The 22,139-nt window shown below is 39.8% G+C and overlaps 1 protein-coding gene across 1 annotated transcript in view; it reads left to right on the top strand.

Annotated features, from left to right (window-relative positions):
• The window catches only part of itpr2 (inositol 1,4,5-trisphosphate receptor, type 2), a 70,316-nt gene that overhangs the window by 8,646 nt on the left and 39,531 nt on the right, over positions 1–22,139 (top strand). The window contains exons 7-36 of the mRNA XM_008411467.3: positions 1–84; positions 185–331; positions 1,117–1,212; positions 2,420–2,464; positions 4,100–4,251; positions 4,966–5,065; positions 5,150–5,310; positions 5,394–5,535; positions 5,656–5,814; positions 6,996–7,168; positions 7,350–7,469; positions 7,703–7,885; positions 9,036–9,287; positions 9,366–9,513; positions 12,279–12,426; positions 12,915–13,102; positions 13,211–13,334; positions 13,419–13,476; positions 13,568–13,733; positions 15,216–15,353; positions 15,761–15,847; positions 15,932–16,057; positions 16,159–16,281; positions 16,371–16,571; positions 18,369–18,620; positions 18,735–18,860; positions 19,870–19,992; positions 20,269–20,389; positions 21,221–21,402; positions 21,659–21,801. Of these exons, the coding sequence (XP_008409689.1) occupies positions 1–84; positions 185–331; positions 1,117–1,212; positions 2,420–2,464; positions 4,100–4,251; positions 4,966–5,065; positions 5,150–5,310; positions 5,394–5,535; positions 5,656–5,814; positions 6,996–7,168; positions 7,350–7,469; positions 7,703–7,885; positions 9,036–9,287; positions 9,366–9,513; positions 12,279–12,426; positions 12,915–13,102; positions 13,211–13,334; positions 13,419–13,476; positions 13,568–13,733; positions 15,216–15,353; positions 15,761–15,847; positions 15,932–16,057; positions 16,159–16,281; positions 16,371–16,571; positions 18,369–18,620; positions 18,735–18,860; positions 19,870–19,992; positions 20,269–20,389; positions 21,221–21,402; positions 21,659–21,801 (4,268 nt within the window). The remainder of the gene's footprint in view (positions 85–184; positions 332–1,116; positions 1,213–2,419; positions 2,465–4,099; positions 4,252–4,965; positions 5,066–5,149; positions 5,311–5,393; positions 5,536–5,655; positions 5,815–6,995; positions 7,169–7,349; positions 7,470–7,702; positions 7,886–9,035; positions 9,288–9,365; positions 9,514–12,278; positions 12,427–12,914; positions 13,103–13,210; positions 13,335–13,418; positions 13,477–13,567; positions 13,734–15,215; positions 15,354–15,760; positions 15,848–15,931; positions 16,058–16,158; positions 16,282–16,370; positions 16,572–18,368; positions 18,621–18,734; positions 18,861–19,869; positions 19,993–20,268; positions 20,390–21,220; positions 21,403–21,658; positions 21,802–22,139) is intronic.

Raw genomic sequence — 22,139 nt, 5'->3', positions numbered from 1 at the left:
GTGAATGCCCTCAACTGTAACACCAGCTGGAAAGTGACCTTGTTCATGAAGTTCAGTGACTACAGGGAAGACGTTTTGAAGGGGGTATGTTGACTTGTTGCCGTTTGCATTTCATTGTGTTTTGACCGAAATGCAGTGCTGCTTTGTGGGCGGTGGTTTCAGCATTTGCTATATCTTGGAACAGGGAGATGTGGTGAGGCTTTTTCATGCTGAGCAGGAGAAGTTCCTGACTGGGGACGAGTACAAGAAGCAGCAGCATGTCTTTCTCAGGACCACCCTGCGGCAGTCGGCCACCTCGGCCACTAGCTCCAAGGCTCTCTGGGAGATTGAGGTAAAGCACAAAATGGCATAGTAGTCTAATTTTGATGCTTTTTAGTTAGTTAAAAAGTGGAAAACAACTGAAACTGTTACAAAATAAGGACACCAAAGTATATTTCATCAACACACACACTGAGTGATACAAATGAGGTTTTAAAAATATAATACTTCTTATTCTGATGCCATTGCATTTAAAAATGCTTCACTTTTTCTCACATTTGTAACAGGTTGTCAGTGTTATTACTTTGTTAATGTTGCTTCCTGTAATGTTTTTGTTAATCGCTCTAGGTAAGGATCACAGCAACCAGATGAAAAACTGAAAATATATTTTTATTACAAGCACCAGCAGAATGACCGTGTTTGGATAAATTTAACTTTAGGCTGAAATTGCCCCTTTCATGCCTTAGCTCTACAGCTCCTCTACTACTTGCTGTGTTTGTTTTTTTTTTTTTTTTACTGGGTTCCATGTTTCACTTTATCAGTAGGCACATATTTGAAGTTCCTGTTATTGCACCAGGATGTACTTAAGTTACCATATCAGTGGCTGAAATGCCATCGTGCAGAACAATGACAAAGTCACATTTCTGTCCCACAGTGATAGGTGAAGTAACATTTACCAAGGGCTTAAAAATAAAAAAGGGACCTTTTGTTTTTCTTATTTATGGATTCAATTATAGATTAACATGAAGCACTTCATTCAGCATAATTTTGCAAAAAGAGATGTACCTCCCTGAAGGGTTTTTGCAAAAATGATAACTCCACACACTTAATTTTTCGTGTTTGGTGTGTTTGTGGTAGGTTGTGCACTATGACCCCTGTAGGGGTGGAGCGGGTCAGTGGAACAGTCTCTTCCGCTTCAAACACCTGGCCACTGGGAATTACCTGGCTGCAGAGGTGAGTCTGAATCAGAGACTGATCAGTTTCTGTTTTCACCTGACAATTTCATCACGCTGAGCAAATTACGAAAAGCAGGGTATTTTTACAAAAAGGTTTATTTACGTAAAGAGGTCCTATTTAAAAAGTGAAACTCCTGTTACAGATGTATTGATCAGTGATTATAGGTCAAGCATTTACTTCTTTTATTTTTGATGAGTATGACTTGAAATCAAGATATTATGTTTGGTTTTCTTAGAAAATGTGTTCATTATGTAACCTCAATAACCTCATATTATTTTGTACAATAAATTATGTATAACATGTTAATGTTATGGATAACATAATCATGGTGAAAACTGTTGACTTGATCGTTAGGAGGCAGTAATTGGCATCATTCAAAAGGAGGGTCAGCCATAATAGGTCGGGTAAATTGAAATTGTAAAATGGCGCAGAAAGTCAACATCATCTTTCAAAACTCTTCTTTCAGTTCACTGATTGGTTAGAATGAATTTCATCCTCAGAAATTGAGCTCAATGGGAGAAATCAAAGAAGAAGCACTGAAGATATATGAGAACCAAGCAGAAATGCGTAAAAAACCGACCACTAGTTTCACCTGGGCTAAGGAGAAAACGGAAAAGAACTGAACTGTTGCTTGGTGATCTACTGTTTTCTTTTTGAATGTATGCATATTTTGCATATTTCAGCAGATTATCACTGGTGATTTTGTAAAAATCGCCTGACTTGAAACTCATAAAAACTCTGTAATCCATCATCAAGATGAAGATGAGCGACATCAGCAAACCACAGGCTGATTTCCTACACGCCATGCTGCAGCATGGCGTGTAGGATTGCCATCACTGCATAAACTCTCGCAAAATGTCTTTGCACTCTAATTTTGTGAGAAATTAAAGTTAGGGTTTTCTTAAGCTGTAAGCCATAATCATCAAAATGATCTTTTGCGTTTAATAAACCTGTTTTGCATAAACTTCACCTTTTAACTGAATAACTACAATAAATGAACTTTTTGATATTTTAAATTCATGAGATGCACCTTTGTTGTAAGGATATACACTTGACTTGGTTAAAAGATGTTGGGTAACATGCTGTAGGTGGCAGCATTCCCATTGTTTTCTCTGATATCATCTGTTCCTAGGTGCTGTTTTTTTTTATGATAGTAAGGTTGTTGCCAGAACTCTCTGACTCTGATTGCTTAATTTCTCTGTAGATGAACCCCGAATTCAAAAACGGTACGGCAGAATCCCAAGGAGAGGTGAGTCGCTAACATAAACAGGTTTCAAAGCATGTGATCTTACAGGCATCTTATTATGAATCACTCATAGATGATCCACCCTTATAAGCACATTTTTATTTTATGATTGTTGATATTAACTGTCCCTAATTTCCCAGTGCATCTGAAGGTGAATGCTGATGTAATTATTAGATTTTCAGTTCTGGTAACAATTACCACAGCAGCTTCAGAAGTCAAGGTGGCTCTCTGTCTCCTGTTATCATGCAACATCACTTGTTAAGTTCTCACTCGGCTCACTCTGCAGATTTCTACACACACAAACACGCGCGCGCACACACACACACACGCACTCGCACTCAGAAGCAAACTCTGCCAAACTCTGGATCTGCATCCAGACGTTTCTCTCGGCTCGGCTTGCCACATTTGTATTCTGCCGAGGTAAAAAAGCACACAAACACAAACCCTCAGCCCTCGCACACTTTCTTATGCACATGCTGAATTTCAAACTCACAGGGGGCTTCTTACATAACGTCTGGGTTGTGGGGGTGCCCAGCAAGCAGAGAGGATGGAGGGGGGCGGGGGGGGAAAGGCAGACGTGCTGTCTGCTCTGCTTCAGTCGCTTGTGCTAAACTGGTTGGGTGAGTCACCAGCAGAGGGAGGCGGTGGGAGGACAGAGAAGCTGAGGCGTGGAGCCTGCTCTGGGGAGCTTCCCATTGACATGCAGAGAACAGTGGGAGAAGTTAACCCTTACCGTCGTCTGCTGCATCTGAAGCCGCCCAGGAAAGTCGTGGCTGTGTGTCTGCTCGACTGTGTGATTCGATACATCATTAGTGTGGGATTCAGCCAACTGTACTTTGGCTTGTGTCCATCTGTTTTCAGTCAGTCAGCGGTAATTATTGGTATTTATCACCATTTCAGCTCATTTGTCAAAATTTAAATCTGGAGAGGGAAGCCAGGTTGACAAGGAGGGAATCTGTGCCCGGTTTTAAACAAATGTATTAGTCAGGTTTTATTTAAGGTGGACTAAATTTACGATGAGTAAATTAAATAAAACTGGTGTCCTTGAAGGTTTTTGAATCATACGTGTTTCTAACTGTACAATCATAAAACACTGGAGCATTGTTTACCTTTACCTCTGAATCTATTTTCTGCTTTAGTCTAATTTGCAGAGATAGAAGAGTTTAATGTGGAGGATTTTTGGTCAGCTTTTTAAAAATGTTAATAGTCCTGGAAAACGTTTGAATTACCGTCATTGATATTTACTATCTGAATCCATCCATCTGTTCATCTTCTGATTATTCCATCCCATTCCACCTGTATTTATCAAGCACTTGAAAAACAACCCAGTAGACAAAAGTTCTAACCAGAAATATTGTCCGGGGAGGAGAAAGCAGATTTCTCTGTCTTGATATAAAGTAAGAATGTTTGACCAATCCTACTATCACAACAAGATGTCCAAAATCCTCTGCCTACGGCAGAGAGTAACATCAAACCAGCAGAATCCACCTTTAATGCCTTAAATGTTGTACAGTTAAAACAAGTCATTAATATTCCAGCTGTTGTCCTAAAATGAGCTCAGTGAGTTGCAGTTTGGGATCATGAGATGATGGGAGAGAAGATAAATAGTGATCATTTCAACCTTTGCGTTTAATGCAGAATGAGACGGACGACGGCTTTTCCAAGAGGAAGCACCAAGCCGCAGAGAGGATTGCCTTCACTTTGGTTTCTGTTCCCCATGGGAACGACATTGCATCTCTGTTTGAGCTGGATGCCACCACCCTGCAGCGGGCGGACTGCCTGGTGCCCAGGTCAGTCTCTCACCAGTTATCCACACTCTTTAGTCTGTTTATTTTCACAGACAAGTGACCTGGAGTGATGCATGTCAGCAGGTGTTAATGTTGTGGTTTGACTCATCATTTCAATCCTGAAACTGGTGAATTGTGCAGTTATCTAAGTTTTCCATAATTGATTGAATCCAAGTTCCTGTTTTTAATTCTAACTATTTTAAAAATGAAATTTGACCCATTTCACTTTAAGGCTCCAGTGGAATATTGAAAAGTCTGGAAATTCTTTGATTATTTGCACTGCTTTTTAAAAACTACATTTTAAAAACGCCTCTGCTGTTATAAATCTGTTTTTCTATACTGCACTGTATATATCCGGTTTTCTCATTTTTATTCAATACTCAAGCACATTATGCAGATTTTCAAAAAGTTCTCCTACCCCTTTGCATATCCTTTGAATTGTGGAGGGAAAAAAAAGTGTGGTCTTTTTTTTTTGGTATTTAATATATTTACAACTTTTATCTTCAACAATAAGTCAAAGCTTGAATGTTTTCATCCAAACCCAAACGTAGCATCACGTTTCATAATTTATATAGCAAACTATCTTCTTTCTTTGTTGCTTGAGTCTGTAACAGTTTGGAGTTTTCATAAGGACAAAGCATAAAACTCCTGTTTATTCGTTCAGATGTGCAGTTTTTAATACATAATGACGTCAGATTTGTGTTAATCTTTCACCAGAAACTCCTATGTGAGACTTCGGCACCTGTGCACAAACACCTGGGTAACGAGTACAAACATCGCCATAGATACAGAGGAGGAGCGTCCGGTTATGCTCAAGGTTTGCATAATACTGCTGCATACACACACCTACATACAAGTCAAATATAGAGTGTTTTACATGCAGTTTTTTTTTTTTTGGTAGATTGGTACCTGTTCCACGAAGGAGGACAAAGAGGCGTTTGCCATTGTATCCGTTCCTTTATCTGAGGTCAGAGACTTAGACTTTGCAAATGATGCCAACCAGGTCCTGGAGTCCACTGTGAGGAAGCTTAAGTTTGCCAACATTACTCAGAACGAGAGGAGGTACAGACAGCGAAATGAAATGATGCGGCTTACAACCGGAGGTGTTGGTTCATTTTGAATTTTAAGCTGGACTTTTCCTTCAGGTTTGTGACGACGCTTCTGGAGGACTTGATTTTCTTTGTGTGCGTGGTGCCAAACAACGGGCAGGATGTTCTCTCTGTGGTCACCTCCACGCCCAACCGCGAGAGGCAAAAACTCATGAGGGAGCAGAACATCCTTTCCCAGGTCAGCACAAACGCGCTGGTTGAATGTGTTTTGTACGTAAATGTATCAGTAAATTATTACATTTGGGCCTCAAGATGTTGAAATGAGAATAAATGTTGTCCTTGATGGTTTTTCCTGCAGATTTTTGGCATTCTGACAGCTCCGTTCAAAGACAATGGCGACGGTCCGATGTTGAGGTTGGAGGAACTGGGAGATCAGCGCTACTCTCACTTCAAATACATGTTTAGACTCTGCTACAGAGTGCTGCGACACTCCCAGCAGGACTATCGTAAGAACCAGGTATAAAATGAGCCTTGTATGTATAAACCTCATATAATGTAATTATATGAGGTAGTTGAAAAATGAAGTGTGTTACTGTAGAAAATAAGTATGCAGAAACCAAACTTTTTACTACCCACTATGCAGCAGTAGTTTTTTGTTGTTGTTTTAGTTTAGTTTAAATCTGTATTTAGTTTGTTTGTGTTTTTGTTGTGAAATTATATACCTAGTTGTAGAGGAATGTGTTCCTCGTGGCTTTTAGAGCCACTTTGTCATTGGACAGGTAAAAGAAATTTAACCCCCTTTTCTGTTTTTCCTTTAAATTTTCAATCACTTAACATTCAATATGTACTGAGCAGTAGGGCAGGAGTATATTTTAATGTCACTATTGAAAATTGTAATATTGATTATGCTGCTCATTTTTGCATTTATATTTTAAGCATTTCTTCCTCGTATTGCCAACTGTTTTCTATAAACAGCTACAACCTTTGCTCGTCATTGTTCAAAATCGTCATCTTTGTCTCTAAATTGTTAAAATAGTACCAAAACAGTGCATGTATTTACATATACTGTATATTGAACCTTTCCCCTGTGTGTCACATTGCAACATTATGCATGTCATATTATGTGATAGACAAACACAAAGTGGTGCTCTATTGTGAGGTGGTCTTTTAGCATGTAACTCTATCAGCTTTCCTGCTTAAACTGAAATTTTAAGCAGCAAATTTTTACTTTTGCTTAGTCTAATTGGATAGAGATCCTGGGGCAGAATACATATCTTTGCCACATTTTTCTGATTTTATTTGTTTACTATGCAAAATGGAAAAGCATAAATACTTTATTTACTAATTTTTTTGGTTTATCGTGTCAAATCCCAGAGAAATGCATTGAATTTTGTGGTTGCAATGTGATAAATTTTCAAATCCAAGTGGTCTATAAATTTTTTCAGTCGTTCTTGGAGTCATTCCTGACATTTTACAAGGTACATTATTAATCAGTTATTTGCAGAAATAGCCATTTAATGAACTTTTCATCATGATGAGAACAACCTCCCACTATTGCCTTCACATTTCTCAAACTGTTTTATAAATTAAGGTGGCTGAAGTGGTTTTTAGTCAAGCTGCATTGCTTTTTTGCACCTATAAAATTATGTACCCTACATAAGAATTGATTCTTAATGTGTAATTTCTTCTACCTCGCAGGAATATATAGCCACAAAGTTCCCCATCATGCAGTCTCAGATGGGGTATGAGATCCTGGCTGAGGACACAATCACCGCACTGCTGCACAACAACCGCAAGCTGTTGGAAAAACACATCACAGCCAGAGAGATCGAGACCTTTGTCAGCCTGCTGAGGCGAAATCGAGAGCCGAGGTGAGACACAGACACCTCACAAAGCAAGTGGTCCATTTTCAATAAAAATAAGATTCAGAAATTTGGTTTAATAGCGCCTAAACGATACATACTGTGTCTTGGTTAACTTCCTGTCATCTAGTTGGTCCGTTTCTGTTATTCTGGTTAATATTATCCATTCTTGTTTGATCTACTCTGTCAGGTTCCTGGATTATCTGTCTGATCTCTGTGCGTCCAACAAGACGGCCATCCCCGTCACGCAGGAGCTTATCATTAAATTTATGATAAATCCCGTCAACGCAGACATCCTTATTCAGACCAAGTGAGTCGAACCCTCAGATGCCTGTTTTAACTATCTTGCCTTATTTCACATATTATATTTTTGAACATGTTTAAACATGCGCACAGTCTCCTCAGTGTGTGTGAACTTTCTTGCAGTGCTATGTCTGCTTTGAAATGAAGATTTTCTCCTGCAGCAGTCTTATATAAGTACTGCTATGTTTGTCCAGTGCTTCATTTTACATGTGCTTTCCTTCTATCCCCACTCTCCACTAGGCTAATCTCAAACTCAGAAAACTCCATAGACTCCTCCTTGTCCCCAGATGATGGGGACGAAGAGGAGGTTTGGCTCTACTGGATCGACATCCACAAAGAGCCTCATGGCAAATCCATCCGCCACCTGGCCCAGGATGCTAAGAACAACCATAAAATCGATGCAGACCTCCTTACCTACTACAGGTAATGATTGTGTAATTCAGTGACTCTCAAAAAGAAAAGTGAGGCATGTCCTGAGGGGGCACATTCACATTTCCAGCCAATCAGTTGGTTGTTATGCCGAATATTAAATAAGCCGGCCACCATGGTGACAACTAAATCCATTTAGGCATCTTAGAGAATGCGATGAAAACTTTACGACGTTCAAATCGAACCCCAGAATGAGGAAGAAAGGAGATACAAGTGACGTTGAGATTGTAAAGGTTGCCTGTGTTAGAATGGTTGGTCTGAATATTCCAGAAACTCCTGCACTACTGGGATTTTCTCTCATAATCATTATAAAGGTTTACAGAGAGTGCTACCAGTTGCGTGGATAGGTATTGCCAAAGTTGGATTATAACAGATTGGAAATACTTTACATGTTTTGATTAGTCTAAATTTTCAGCTGCTGCAGAGGGTCAGACTTTTTTCCTAAATGCCATGGAAGCTGACATAACACTTCCTGGTCGCTGGTGGTGTTATTATGAGCCCCTTTAATAATATTTATCAATTAAAATTTTAATGCCCTACATATTACCAATTGAAACCAAACGCGTACATTCACATGCTACTGGATTGCAGCTGCAGCTACAATCCAGTAGCAGCTGCAGCTGCTGCTGGATTTGATTGCAGGATTTGATCCCTGCAATTTTGCACCATCGGTTCCTCTGACCAACACCAGCAGGCAATACAAGTGAAGTCTCTTACCCAGGGACAAAAACGACAAGGACAGCGGACTTGGAATTGAACCAGCGGTCCATTAGAACCAACTGAGTGTTGATTGAACACCACAGGCTACCTGAGTAATGTTTCTAATCATGTTTTTGTCTGTATCACTGCAGTGTAAGACGCAAAGCCCACACTTTGAGTCATGCAGAAAAGGGGTCCATCTCAACATTAATAAGATTTGATTTGCTTCCACGTTAAACACTTAGCATGTTGGCGTTTCCACAGCAGCAGCACAAGGTGAAACCGGGCACAAGAGTTTAAACATATCAATTTTAACCAATATAGATATATTTAAATTTGATCCCTAAAAAGTGTAAGAGCCACCGACTAAATCCTGTATTGACACTGAAATCAACTCTTAAACGTTAAAATGTTTCCCCCCCGTCTCTCCTCTCGTCCTCTGCAGGTGTCAGCTGAACTTGTTTGCCAAAATGTGCCTGGATCGCCAGTATTTGGCCATCAACCAGATCAACGACAAACTACCTGTGGATCTGATCCTGCGCTGCATGTTTGACGACTGCCTGCCCTACAACCTCAGAGCGTCCTTCTGTCGCCTGATGCTGCACATGCATGTGGACTGCGAACCACAGGAGGCTGTGGTTCCGGTGCGCTACGCCCGTCTCTGGACGGAAATCCCTTCCAAGATCTCTATCAAAGAGTGAGCATCTGCACGTTGGCCGACTCGTCTTATTTTTTTGGGGCGAATTCTCACCTGTTTGATTCATTTGTTGCACAGGTTCAAGTATGAGTCAACAGTCGACTCAAGGGAGGAGATGAAGAAGAAATTTAAAAGCACCATGGAATTTGTTGATGATTATCTTAAAGATGTGTTCAACCAGAATTACCCGTTTGAGGACAAAGAAAAGAATGAACTCACGCTAGAGGTAAATGTACTTTGTAGGCCTGTTAGTCTATGTCATGTGACATGACTGTCATGATCATTAAAATTTCTACTGAAGCTAAATACGTTTTAATCTACAAACCGGATTCCAAAAAAGTTGGGACACTAAACAAATTGTGAATAAAAACTGAATGCAATGATGTGGAGATGGCAAATGTCAATAGTTTATTCGTAATAGAATATAGATGGCAGATCAAAAGTTTAATCTGAGTAAATGTAACATTTTAAAGGAAAAATATGTTGATTCAAACTTTCACAGTGTCTACAAATCCCAAAAAAGTTGGGATTTGTAGACAAGTAGGAATAAGTGTCTAGAAAAAGAAAATTGAACATATAACAAACAGCTGGAAGACCAATTAACACTAATTAGCTCAATTGACAACATGATTGGGTATAAAAAGAGCTTCTTAGAGTGTCAAAGACTTTTAAGTTATCATCATCCATCGTGCATAACATCATCAAAAGATTCAGAGAATCTGGAACAATCACTGTGGATAAGGGTCAAGGCTGTAAAACTCTACTGGATGCTTGTGATCTCCGGGCCCTTAAACATCACTGCACCTCAAACAGGAATGCCACTATCAAGGAAATAACAGCCTGGGCTCAGGAATACTTCCAGAAAGCATCGTCAGTGAACACAATCCACCGTGCCATCCGCCGCTGCCAGCTGAAACTACAGTTTCAACTGTAGAGTTGCAAATGGCTGAGCTCCACAAGCTCAGTAGTTTGTACTGGGGCCAGGAGTCATTTAAAATGGAGTGAGGCAAAGTGGACGACTGTTCTGTGGTCAGATGAGTCACGATTTGAAGTTCTTTATGGAACACTGGGACGCCATGGCTTTGATGATGTTATGCACGATGGATGATGATGACTTTAAAAGTCTTTGACACTCTAAGAAGCTCTTTTTATACCCAATCATGTTGTCAATTGAGCTAATTAGTGTTAATTGTTCTTCCAGCTGTTTGTTATATGTTCAATTTCCTTTTTCTAGACACTTATTCCTACTTGTCTACAAATCCCAAACCCAAATTCAGAAGCCTGCATCACTGATGGTCTGGGATTGCATGAGTGCTTGTGGCCTGGGCAGCTTGCATGTCTGGGAAGGACCATTAATGCAAAGAACTATGTTCAGATTCTAGAACAATATGCTCCCATCTAGACGTCATCTCTTTCAGGGAAGACCCTGCATTTTTCAACAAGATAATGCCAGACCACATTCTGCAGCAATCACATCATCATGGCTACGTAGGAGAAGGATCCGGGTACTGAAATGTCCAGCCTGCAGTCCAGATCTTTCACCTATAGAGAACATTTGGCGCATCATAAAGAGGAAGGTGCGACAAAGAAGGCCCAAGACGATTGAACAGTTAGAGGCCTGTATTAGACATGAATGGGGAGCATTCCTGTTTCTAAACTGGAGAAATTGGTCTCTTCTGTCCCCAGACGTCTGTTGAGTGTTGTAAGGGGAGATGCCACACAGTGGTAAAAATAGCCTTGTCCCAACTTTTTTGAGATTTGTTGACGTCATGAAATTTTGAAACAACATATTTTTCCCTTAAAATGATACATTCTCTCAGTTTAAACTTTTGATCTGTGATTTGTGTTCTATTGTGAATAAAATATTAGATGTTGGCACCTCCACATCATTGCATTCAGTTTTTATTCACAATTTGTTTAGTGTCCCAACTTTTTTGGAATCCGGTTTGTATCAATTCTGTCAAAATACGGCTCAATGAAACTAACAAAAATTACTCGTTTTAATTCTTCTGGCTTTTCTCCGAGTTGTCTTGAAAGAATAACTACAAATAACTACCTTTAAAATTCAACCCTGCATTTTATTCAGCAAGTACAGTTTAAGTAAATGCAGGTATTTCCTTGCTCTGTCATAGCAGGTAGAATTACAAATTGTATCCAAAAGGATTTCAACTTTTCCTATAAAGACAGGAAAGGATTAAAAGTATGTCAGTTTTATTTCCTGGCATGCTCGTTAATTTGGTTCAGTTTGACAAAATAAGCAAAGATTCCCAAAACTCAAGCGAGAAAGAGAGCTTTTTCAACAACCTTATTGTCAAAATCCAACAGGGCTGCCACGTGTTTTGCACCTTGAGAAACCTGCAGATACGATTTATTTTCTCATTGGTTGCAATTCATTAAATCTTTCACACACGTACAACCTGTTTCAGTGATGAGGACATAGTTTTCCATCAAGCCCCAAATCCAAAATGACAGCTGTACGTTTAACTCATAGTTAGCTGCAATAATAACTTCCTGACTACCAGTAGTTCATTTTTGTCCTCTGTAGAGGACATTTCTAAACTTGAATATCTCCCCCCCCTGCATTCTACTGAATTAATTCCTTTTGGTATCTGGAGAGGACATTTAGGGCTTTTCAATGATACCACATGTGGGACTTTTGTACGTACCTTTTTCTAATTCATAAAAATGGCATTTATCAGTAATAACACATTTTATGGGAAGAGACAAAGTAAGGACATAAAACCTTTTATTAGCTTACAAAGACTCTGGGATTTAAAAAAAATGGTGATTGGACAATATTTTTTTTCCTGGTAGTCAGGAGGATAAACTAATTATTTGCATTTTTATTGTATTGTATTAAATTTCTCAAATGTAAATTATTGTTTCAGCTATTTTTGTGAAAAAGTCAATGTAGTTCTTGAATACATGAAGTGCAAACATTTCTATGGCTTTCTTTCACCATCCTGATTATGATTGTGTCCCCTCTGTCAGGTGGTCAATCTGGCTCGACACTTGGTGTACTTCGGTTTTTACAACTTCAATGAGCTGCTGCGCCTCACACGCATCCTGCTGGCCATCCTGGACATTGTTCAGCAACCTTTCAGCTTGCTTAGCAAGCTTGGGAAGACTCCAGAGGCCGGTCAGTGCACTGAAAGCTCAGCTATTAGGATCATTTTTGTGCTTAAATATGTACATGTGTGTCTTGAAGTAAGGTTACTTGATAACTGACACTGGTTCATCTGTAGCAAAATAAGGGGAGATAAAAGCTAATTGTCTGGTTTTATTTAATAAATTTAGACATAACAGATCAGTGTATGTAAAACCAGAGCAGTTTATAAATGAATTAAGATTGAAATCATCGCTAAAATGTTTTATTGTAACTTTTGTAATAACAGTTATGAATTGAGACCAAAGAATATCGTACGACAAATTTGAAAGGCTGAGATAATGTTGCCTAGTTGTTTTTGTTTTTTTGTATAAGGTGTCAAGAATTGGACGTTTTCTGTTTTACTTTGTATGTCAATCTTTTTTTTTATCGTTTCACCAACTGTAATCATTTAAATGTCGATGTTCCACACACAAACAGAGTTAAACAACAACAACAACAAAAACACCTCTCCCTTTTAGGAAACAATGTTCTGCGCACAATCCACGGCGTTGGAGAAATGATGACTCAGATGGTAATGAGTCGAGGCGTGCCGCACGGTGTGCCCGACATGCCACCTTTCCTGCGCTACACTAAAGGACAGTTCCTCCCGGACAACGAGGACGTCGTGGTGATGGACACCAAGCTGAAGATCATTGAGATCTTGCAAGTATGATCTGCTGCTGAATATTTTATTATCCATGTCGGTTTTTTTGTTTTTGCCCGTTTCAATTTGCATGCCTTATTAATCCTTGTTTACATTTTGTGCTCATTTAAGTTCATCCTAAGTGTGAGGTTGGACTACAGGATCACCTACTTACTGTCCATCTACAAGAAAGAGTTTGGAGAAAGTACAGTGCCTGAGAGCAGTTCCTCAATGGCTGACTACCCTCCAATTACATGTGAGATTTGTCTCTTATTGTTCACATCCCAAAAGGTTTAAACTATTGGATTTTAACGCTTGCCATATTTTAATCATCTGTTAGCTTCTGAGCCCAACATGGATGAGATTGCAGCGAAAGCAGAGAGCATGTTTGTAGGAAGGTTGGCGAAGCTACATTCTGATGTCGTTTTCTAAAATCTTTTTTCCATACGCTGTCAAACATTCATACAAGTCTACTTTTGTGTTCTATAGCTCTGCATTAAGCGTGTTGGAGCTTGATGATGAAGGTGGTCGCACATTTTTGAGGGTCCTCATTCATCTCATCATGCAAGATTATCCGCCGCTGGTCTCCGGATCGCTGCAGCTCATCTTCAAACACTTCAGTCAGAGAGCTGAGATGCTTCAGGCCTTTAAACAGGTACACAAAAAATGCACAACTTCTCAGCGTGTGACATTTCCAATTTATACTATTATGCTATTTTCAGAGTGGTTAGTCTTCAGTTTGTTACTGAATCTGGTGCACAGCATCAGTCAAAAACAGTCGAGGCATAATCCACACAATGTCGGCACAATTACCTCGCTTAATAATAATCGACAGGGAATAAAACTGTTGCAACAATTGGCAAAATGTTTCAAACAGGGTGTGCTGCTGAATGCCAGTTATTTTTCTAGACGTTTTTAACTAGATTGAACAGACAGTTCTTATTTTTCAAGAACAAGTTGTCAAAGAAATCTGTAAAACCAAAGGTTAAAACGGACTCGACAATCTTTAAAAATTTTTTATTTTTTTATTTTCTTGTAAACTGCTGCAGTTTATTGGTTAAGCCAGAGAGAAGTGTCTGCAATAGTTCCCAGGTACTTGTAGCTGTACACAGTCAGCTCTAGAGATCCATTGATTACAGCAAGTTGGTGAGTTTTCCTGTCTTCTGTGACCAAGTCTTTTGTTTTGCTGATGTTTAACTTCAGGTAATGTTTATCACACGGCTTCACCAAGTAATCAACAGGTTTCCATCTTGCAGACAATAAAAGTGTCATGTCATCTACGTGCTTGAGGATGAGGTTGTTTTGAAAGGCATTTGCTTTTAAAATTCACAAAAAGAGGAGAAGACACACGTCTCAGGTGTCCGTTGCCGCCTACATGTCATCAAACTGTGGGGTTGAATTATTAGTAAAAACTGATGTAAATACTGGGCCCTCAAGATGCATTTATTAAACGGTGACAGTTGTGCCTTCTGCTCCTCTGTGAGCCTGGTAAGAAAACTGCAATAGGTCAAGCTTGCCATGTACTCAAAGCTTTTCATAGCAATAGAGGGCAAAGCCATCAGCTCAGGATAATTGGGCCCTTTTGGAGATTAGGCTTTTTTTTGCCATGGGTACAATTATAGATTCTCTACAGAGCTTGGGATCCTTCTGCTAAATAAAAGACGGGTTAATCGGTTCTGTAAAATATCAGAGTTGTTCTGCACAGACTTTAAGGATTCTGCTGTGATTCTGTCGGGCCCTGGACTTTTCCTGATGTGACATTGGTGGAATACAGACCCTACTGAACAATGATGCCAAGACCAGAGAAGACGGAGCAATTGTTCAATGCTCTAAAAATATAATTATGCATGTTTATAAAATTCCACTCATCAGTGAAACACAGATAAAACACCTGCATAGCTTTTGCAAGCTGCAGCTGATCCTTATAATCTCCCACCTGTTTCCGTCTGCTTTTGTTCATTGTTCAGTCCAATCATGGCTTTTATGCCGACCCATGCACGTTTAATTGTTGGATTAGTGAAGGGACTTCTTCTCAACTCGAATGAAAACTGGTTTTGTTTCAACCATGATGGTACTTCAATAGGGATGCATTAAAACATTTTGTCTCTGATTTTCTTTTTTTTTTCTGTAATTTCAGGTTCAGCTCCTTGTTTCAGAGCAGGACGTACTCAACTACACACAGATCAAGGAAGACCTGGACAGGCTGCGTCTGACTGTGGAGAAGTCGGAGCTGTGGGTGGAGAAAAGTGGAATCTACGGCAATGACGAGCTGGGGGTGAGGCAGAGTGAAGAGCCCACCGTATAGATGCTTACCTGCTGTCCAAAAATCACCACGTCAAATGCAAACGACAGTTTTCAAATTATGATTTAATTTAACAGGGAAAGAAGCTGTTATATCCTTTATAATTATGAATAAAATTACGGTAATTATCAAATAATTCAAAGATTGAGACAGAAACATAGTTACGCTGTTACAGAAAATTAATTACAAATATTTAGAAAGCACTCACAATATGCCAAGTTTGAAAGTTTTTTTTTTTTTTTTTTTACAGTCCTATTTTTGTTAATTTTTTTATACTATTTTCTAACAGTTGGCTGCAGACAGTATGTGGCTATATTGTCTGTATTCATTTTGGCTTAGTTGGAAAATGATCAAGCTCAGTGTCCGCCTTCCTCCTCCAGGATGCTGTTCTGAGTCCGGCGCAAGATGGGGAAAACAAACCTCAGATGGACAGTAACCAAGAAAACAACTATGAAGTACTGAAATGTGTGAGTTTCGTGTCTTCATTTTGCCGTCCTGACTGCCCAGTTTTCGGTATTTTTCTGGAAAAGATTTCCGTCTCCCGTCATTAGATCCTGGAGCGTTTCAGTCGGCTGTGTTGTGTGAGCAAAAAGAACCGTTTGCAGCTGCAGAGGTTGCTGAAGAACATGGGAGCCCACACTGTGGTGCTGGAGCTGCTGCAGATCCCCTACGAAAAGGCGAGGACCGACATCAACGTCTCCATCAACGCGCAGTTATTTTTCATGTTTCTGTCTGACCCTCCAAATGTCTTTAACTTTATTTGTTTGGCTTCTTTCAGAATGATGAGAAGATGAATGAGATCATGAAGCTGGCTCACTGCTTTTTGCAAAACTTTTGCAAGGGAAATCCGGAAAATCAAGTTCTGCTACACAAACACCTGAACCTCTTCCTCACTCCTGGGGTTTGTTCACTTCACTTTTTGCTTCACTAAGTATAAACAGTTTGAAATCACTTCTTCTTAAAGCCGTTATGTCTGCTTTTTTTTGCTAGCTACTGGAAGCCGAGACGATGCGTCACATCTTCATGAACAACAACCAGCTGTGCAATGAGATCAGCGACCGCGTCGTCCACCATTTCGTCCACTGCATAGAGACCCATGGACGTCACGTTCAGTACCTCAAGTTTTTGCAGACGATCGTGAAGTGTGACGGGAAGTACATGAAGAAATGTCAGGACAAAGTCATGACTGAGGTAGGAATTTAAATGCGGCATGCCGCATGCTCACAAGGTGATTTGGAGCCAGTATTTATGCATGCAGAATGTTGTGAGGGTCCCACGCCTTTTTAAAAGGTGTTAAATTTGATCAAGATATTTTCCAAATAAGCGTGCAAAAGGGAGTAAAGTCTGGAAATACAAACCATGTCAATGTTCTTGTCTCCATGAGAAATCTGTGGAGATACAAATATGGACACGGAAACAAAGTAATATTCAATGTCACATGCTGTTTTTATTTTAATTATGTAAGGCACTTTGAAATACCTTGCTGCTGAAATGTGCTATACAAATAAAATTTGAGTGATTGACTGATTAATAGAATTAAGAGTAGTTCTCCTATGAGAATCTATCAGTAAAAGCTACATCACACACACACATTACTATGTGCCAGGCATACACCAATTGATCAGGAACCAAGTAAGATGAGCTCCAACAAAAACAAGAAGAAACCAGACAGAAAAGTCAAATTATTCTGACATGAATGAGGTAGCAAATGTTTACAGTCATATTACATCATAACTATATAATGTTGCTGTCGCATATGGAGTCTTACTGCAGTGATTAACAGACTGTTACTGAACTGAGAAGTTATAGATCTGAAATATCTGCCAGAGGGTAACGGTTCGAACAGACGGTAAGACGGGTGGGGATAGTCCTTTAAGATGTTGTTGGCTCTAGAGAATGTCTGCTAGCGATGTCTTTAATGGAGGGGGAGAGATCATCCAGTGTATTTTGTGGAGGGTCCCCCCCAAGGTTTTGGCTTACTAAATAGTGATTCAGTTTGATACAATGTTCTCCATGGTAGCTCTGAAAAAGGACACCAGCAGCAGATCATCACTCTGGTTTTTTTTTTTTTTTTTTTGAGGATCCTCGGGAAGTGCAGGTGCTGCTGAAGTGTCTGTAGGTGTTATTGCGAATTCTCAGGAATTACTCAACTCTCTTCACTGTCGAGATTGAGATAAGAGAGGTTACTGGTTCGTGCTGTTCCTGAATTCATATATAACTTTGTAAATTAAATTTTTGTGGCGGTTAGTAAGAGATTGTATAGTGAACACCACTCTGTCAGACTGTGCACTTTGTTTCTGTAGGCAGTCTCATCTTCTTAGGAAATCAGTCCCACTACAGCCATAGCAAACGTTATAATATAATTTTCTGAAAATGCTGGAATACAGTTGCATATGAGCAGTGGAGGGGGCTCAGCACTCAGCCCTGTGAAACACTAATAAAGATGTGGATGAGAAATGGGAATGGATCCTGGCTGGTTGTGGTTGACCTGTCTGCCATCTGGAGGTGAGTGAGGGTAACCCCAGGGCCAGCATTGTTTTTTTTTTTATTTGGTTTTCAGGGAGGCTGGTATTGAAATCAGGGCTGAAATCCACAAACATCCTGAAATAACTGTTTCTGATTACAGATGTTTGAACAGTGTCGAAAATGAAATCTTCCATACATCTGTTGGACCTGCATGCATGTTGGTGCAGGTCAAAGGAGGAAGGGAAGGCTTAGGCTGATGTGTATTAACACCAGTTTTTATTAAAAAGTTGTTGAGCTCTTCAGCCAGTGAGATGTTGTCCTAGTTGTAGCACCAGTTTGTCCATCCAATATTTCACCCAGACCAGCTATTAATAGCTGCACCACTACATAACTCATTGTAAACCTTAAGCTTTTCAAACAGTTTTGAATTGATTTAGGTGGACCTAGAGTTGGAAAGTTTGTAAATATAAAATGTAAAACTCTGTGTCTTGCTTCTTGCTCTTTTTTTGTTTGTCCAACCAGTTAGTGACTGCAGGTGAGGACGTGCTGGTCTTCTACAACGACCGCTCATCGTTCTCGGTGCTGCTGCAGATGATGGCCTCTGAGCAGGAGCGTGCAGACGAGAACGGGTCCCTGGCGTACCACAACACGCTCGTGGACCTGCTGGCTGCCTGCACCGAGGGCAAGAACGTCTACACTGAGCTGAAGTGCAACTCGCTGTTACCACTGGATGACATTGTTAAAGTGGTCACTGATGTGAACTGTGTGCCAGAGGTAAAGGTTCATTATTGTGACTTTATTTTCTTTGTAGATTAAGCTTTGACACATTTTGGTCTCCTGTTTTTTTTTTATTTATCTGGAAACGTCTTAATTCTGTGTCCTCCAAAGGTTAAAACTTCATATGTGAATTTTGTGAATCACTGCTATGTGGACACTGAAGTGGAAATGAAGGAAATCTACACATCCTCTCACATCTGGAGGCTATTTGAAAACTTCCTGGTCGACATGGCCACTGTAAGAAAACTCACACAGAAAGGTCACACTATTTATTTATTTATTTATTCCTAATGAGGCAGTAAACATTTCTACATTCGTCAATGTTTCTTCTGCTGACATACAGTTCCTATTCTATGAATTATTTTTTTTTAGCATTACTGCCACAAGCGTTGTAATGCTATGCTTATTATTGAAGCAGAAGGAAAATAATAGATGTTTTTTTTTTTGTTTTTTTTTTGCGCATGAAAATTTTAAAGTTTAGCCTTTAAGTAAGCCTAAACAATTATTAAGAAAACATGTACTATACAATAATATTTCCAAATTTTGAGATAACGATATGACTGAACGATAAATACATTTACTACACAGCAATAACATCTTTCTGGTTTGAGAAAAAGCAACAAATCCATATTTCCAACTCGGTAACAAAAGTTTTATTGAAAATGTTGCGTCTGTTCAACATCTGAATGCCTGGTGCTTAAAGAAGTGGCTAGCACGGGACAGTTGTCTTGCAATATCAACATTGCTTACAGTAATAGTACACTAACGATCCATTAGTAACATATTGTGCAAACTTCTAATTATGCAGATCCATAATAGAATAAAGTTTAAACCAGGATTAGTTGCTAAAACCAATCTCCTAAGTTCTGAACATCTTGCAGAGCTCTCTTAATTTCCATCATAAAATGTGAATGGCATTAATCAGAGAAGCAGCCAAAAAACCCAGAGTAACTGTGGAGAAACTGCAAAGATCCATAGCTCATGATGAGGAATTTGTTGACAGGACAACTATTAGTTGTATCCCAAACCCTGACCATTATTGCACAGTGGCAAGATGGAAACCATAGACGAAAGAAAGTCATTAGAGGTCCTGCTTGCAGTTTACCGCAATTATTTTTCTTCCATTGCAAAATTATGCACAAGATCAAATGATGGGAATGCTTCTGCACTGGACTTTCCGAGAAGTGAAACATGTCTGGAAGGTGAAGATCAGACTGGTTTATGCCTTTTTGCTTTTGTGTTAAAGATGTGCAACACTACGGAACGTAACCGCTCAGATCCTCTGGACAAGTACGTGACAGAGACGGTGATGGCCATCATCAGGAGTTTCTTTGAGTCGCCGTTCTCTGTGAACTACTCCATGCTGCAGGTACCCTGTTCACATCAAACATGCTGCAGCTTTTTGCTTCTCCATGGTAGCAGTATTTCAGCCACAGGCTTCTTTTGTCCCTGCACGTTCACCTGGGATTTTCCTAGCAGACATTTTGAATTCGGAGCACTTACTGCAGTTGTTTCATACAGTCTGTACAGATTAGTCCTGTCAGTTCCACTGTTGGTGTGTTCTTGATATTCTTTTATACGAATTTGTCTGCACTTTTGCCCTTTGTAAAAGAATAGCATCTTGTGTTCTTTTGTTTTTTTGCAGAATAACCAGTCTACTTTCATCAAGCTGCTCCAGTCAGCTTTCAGAATCTACAACCTTAAGGGGATTAATTCAGCTCAGAAGAGCAGCATTGAGACATGTATCAAGGCACTGGCTGATGTCGGTGAGTGTTGATGGAGAAAAAGTTGACAAATACACTTAAGTGTCTATCAGCATCTGTCCGCCTCCTTGATATATAGCTCCCCCAGCAAGTTCTGGGTTTTCCCTGGGGTCTGGAAATGCCTGGAAAACGTCCAAAGGGAGCTGGACAGTGGGCATCTTGATCAGATGTCTGAGCCTCCTCAATTGGTGATTTGGGGGAGGGGTCAGACTAAAAGCAATTAAGTGATCTTGATGATATTGATGACTTATCTTAGGAGTTACATTTTGCTTAAAAAGAGACCTCAGTAGGTCTAATCTAACCATTGGAAAAGCATAGACTGCTGTTAAAATGCAAATTTAAATTTACATTTAATGTTTAATTTTCAGTTTAAATCCAATTTTCAGTGTCATCTATGAAGTGGCTTAAACAAAAGGCATGATTTATAGGAACCAATGGTTTTTGCACATCTTACGTTTTCAGTGAGTTCGTTCCACCATCGAGAAGCATCGACACCAAGTGCTGCATCACTTTGTTTAGTTCTGGTTCTGGAAACACCAGGTCTCTCATGACCTGATGAGCAGTCTACATGGTTCATATGCGTGTGTTGTTTGAGGGTGTAACTTGTCAACTCTGCAGATCGAGAAAATTCACAGTAAATTTAAACCTGAGCACTCAGTTTTTATCATTTGTTGTGCAATCATTCAGCTCTGAAAACAAAAAAACTCATACCTATCATCAAATGGCCCCCAGTTAACGTCACATTCTTGCTCACGGTCTGTAAGTAAACTTCAGATGAAAAATAACCATGTGTATCTCTTTATCTCGTTTATCTCCGTTTTGCTCTCTCCTCAGCTAAGGCCCGCTCCATACCCATCCCGGTCGATCTGGACAGTCAGGTCAACGCTCTGTCCCTTAATGTCCACACCAATGCAGTGCAGCGAGCAGCAAAAGACTGGAGGACCTCTGCCCGTTCTCGACCTCGCAAAGAGCCTCTGGGTAGCCCCGACTACAAGAACATCATTGAGAAACTACAGGTGTGGTGGCTTATTTGGACTAGACGTCTAACACATTGGAGTATGACATCATCTATTGGGGTCGCTGAGCTTTAGCCCTCAGTTTTCAATTTTCTTCAATCTTAAAACTTGTTCATCAAGTTTTAAGATTGCATTCCTAGTTGATTAGATGTTTGACTCGTATAAAGTGGAGCTCAAATAACTTCATAAAGACTTCGTACATGTTTGCCGGCAGAGTCCAGCTGCATCTTTCTATGTCTCTGCCTCTGTTTTTAAGGGGGTTGTGTCGTACTTGGAGGATGAGTTCTGTCCGAGGGTTCAAGCAGAATTTTCTGTTTTGGTGGATGTTCTGCAAAGTCCTGAGCTGCTGTTTCCAGAGGCTGCTCGGTTACGCTGCGAGAGCGGAGCCTTTATGTCCAAGTAAGTAGCTGTCCAAAATAATAAATAAAACTGTCCAAAATAATACACCTCACCTTGCTGGAAAAAAAGCAAACAAAAATCCCAAACTGTTTTGAAAGACTGGTTCAATTGCTTGCAGAGGTGGGATTTCACACCTCTGCAAGCAGGGTGTACAACTGTAAAAATCTAAATGAACGCCTGAAAAGTGTGACCTGGATTTGTATTGATCCCCTTTTACTCTGATGCCCATTAGTAATGCATGATATGCACAGTACACGGTAGAAACGATAGGCCTGTGATGAAGATGTCACCGCAGTAATGCTTGTTGATGATGTAATGTTGGAAGTGTCACCTTTCAA

This window comes from Poecilia reticulata, chromosome 6, assembly GCF_904066995.2.
Source record: "Poecilia reticulata chromosome 6, P_reticulata-male-v2, whole genome shotgun sequence".
NCBI lineage: Eukaryota > Metazoa > Chordata > Actinopteri > Cyprinodontiformes > Poeciliidae > Poecilia > Poecilia reticulata.
This window is presented reverse-complemented; position numbering and strand designations above follow the sequence as displayed.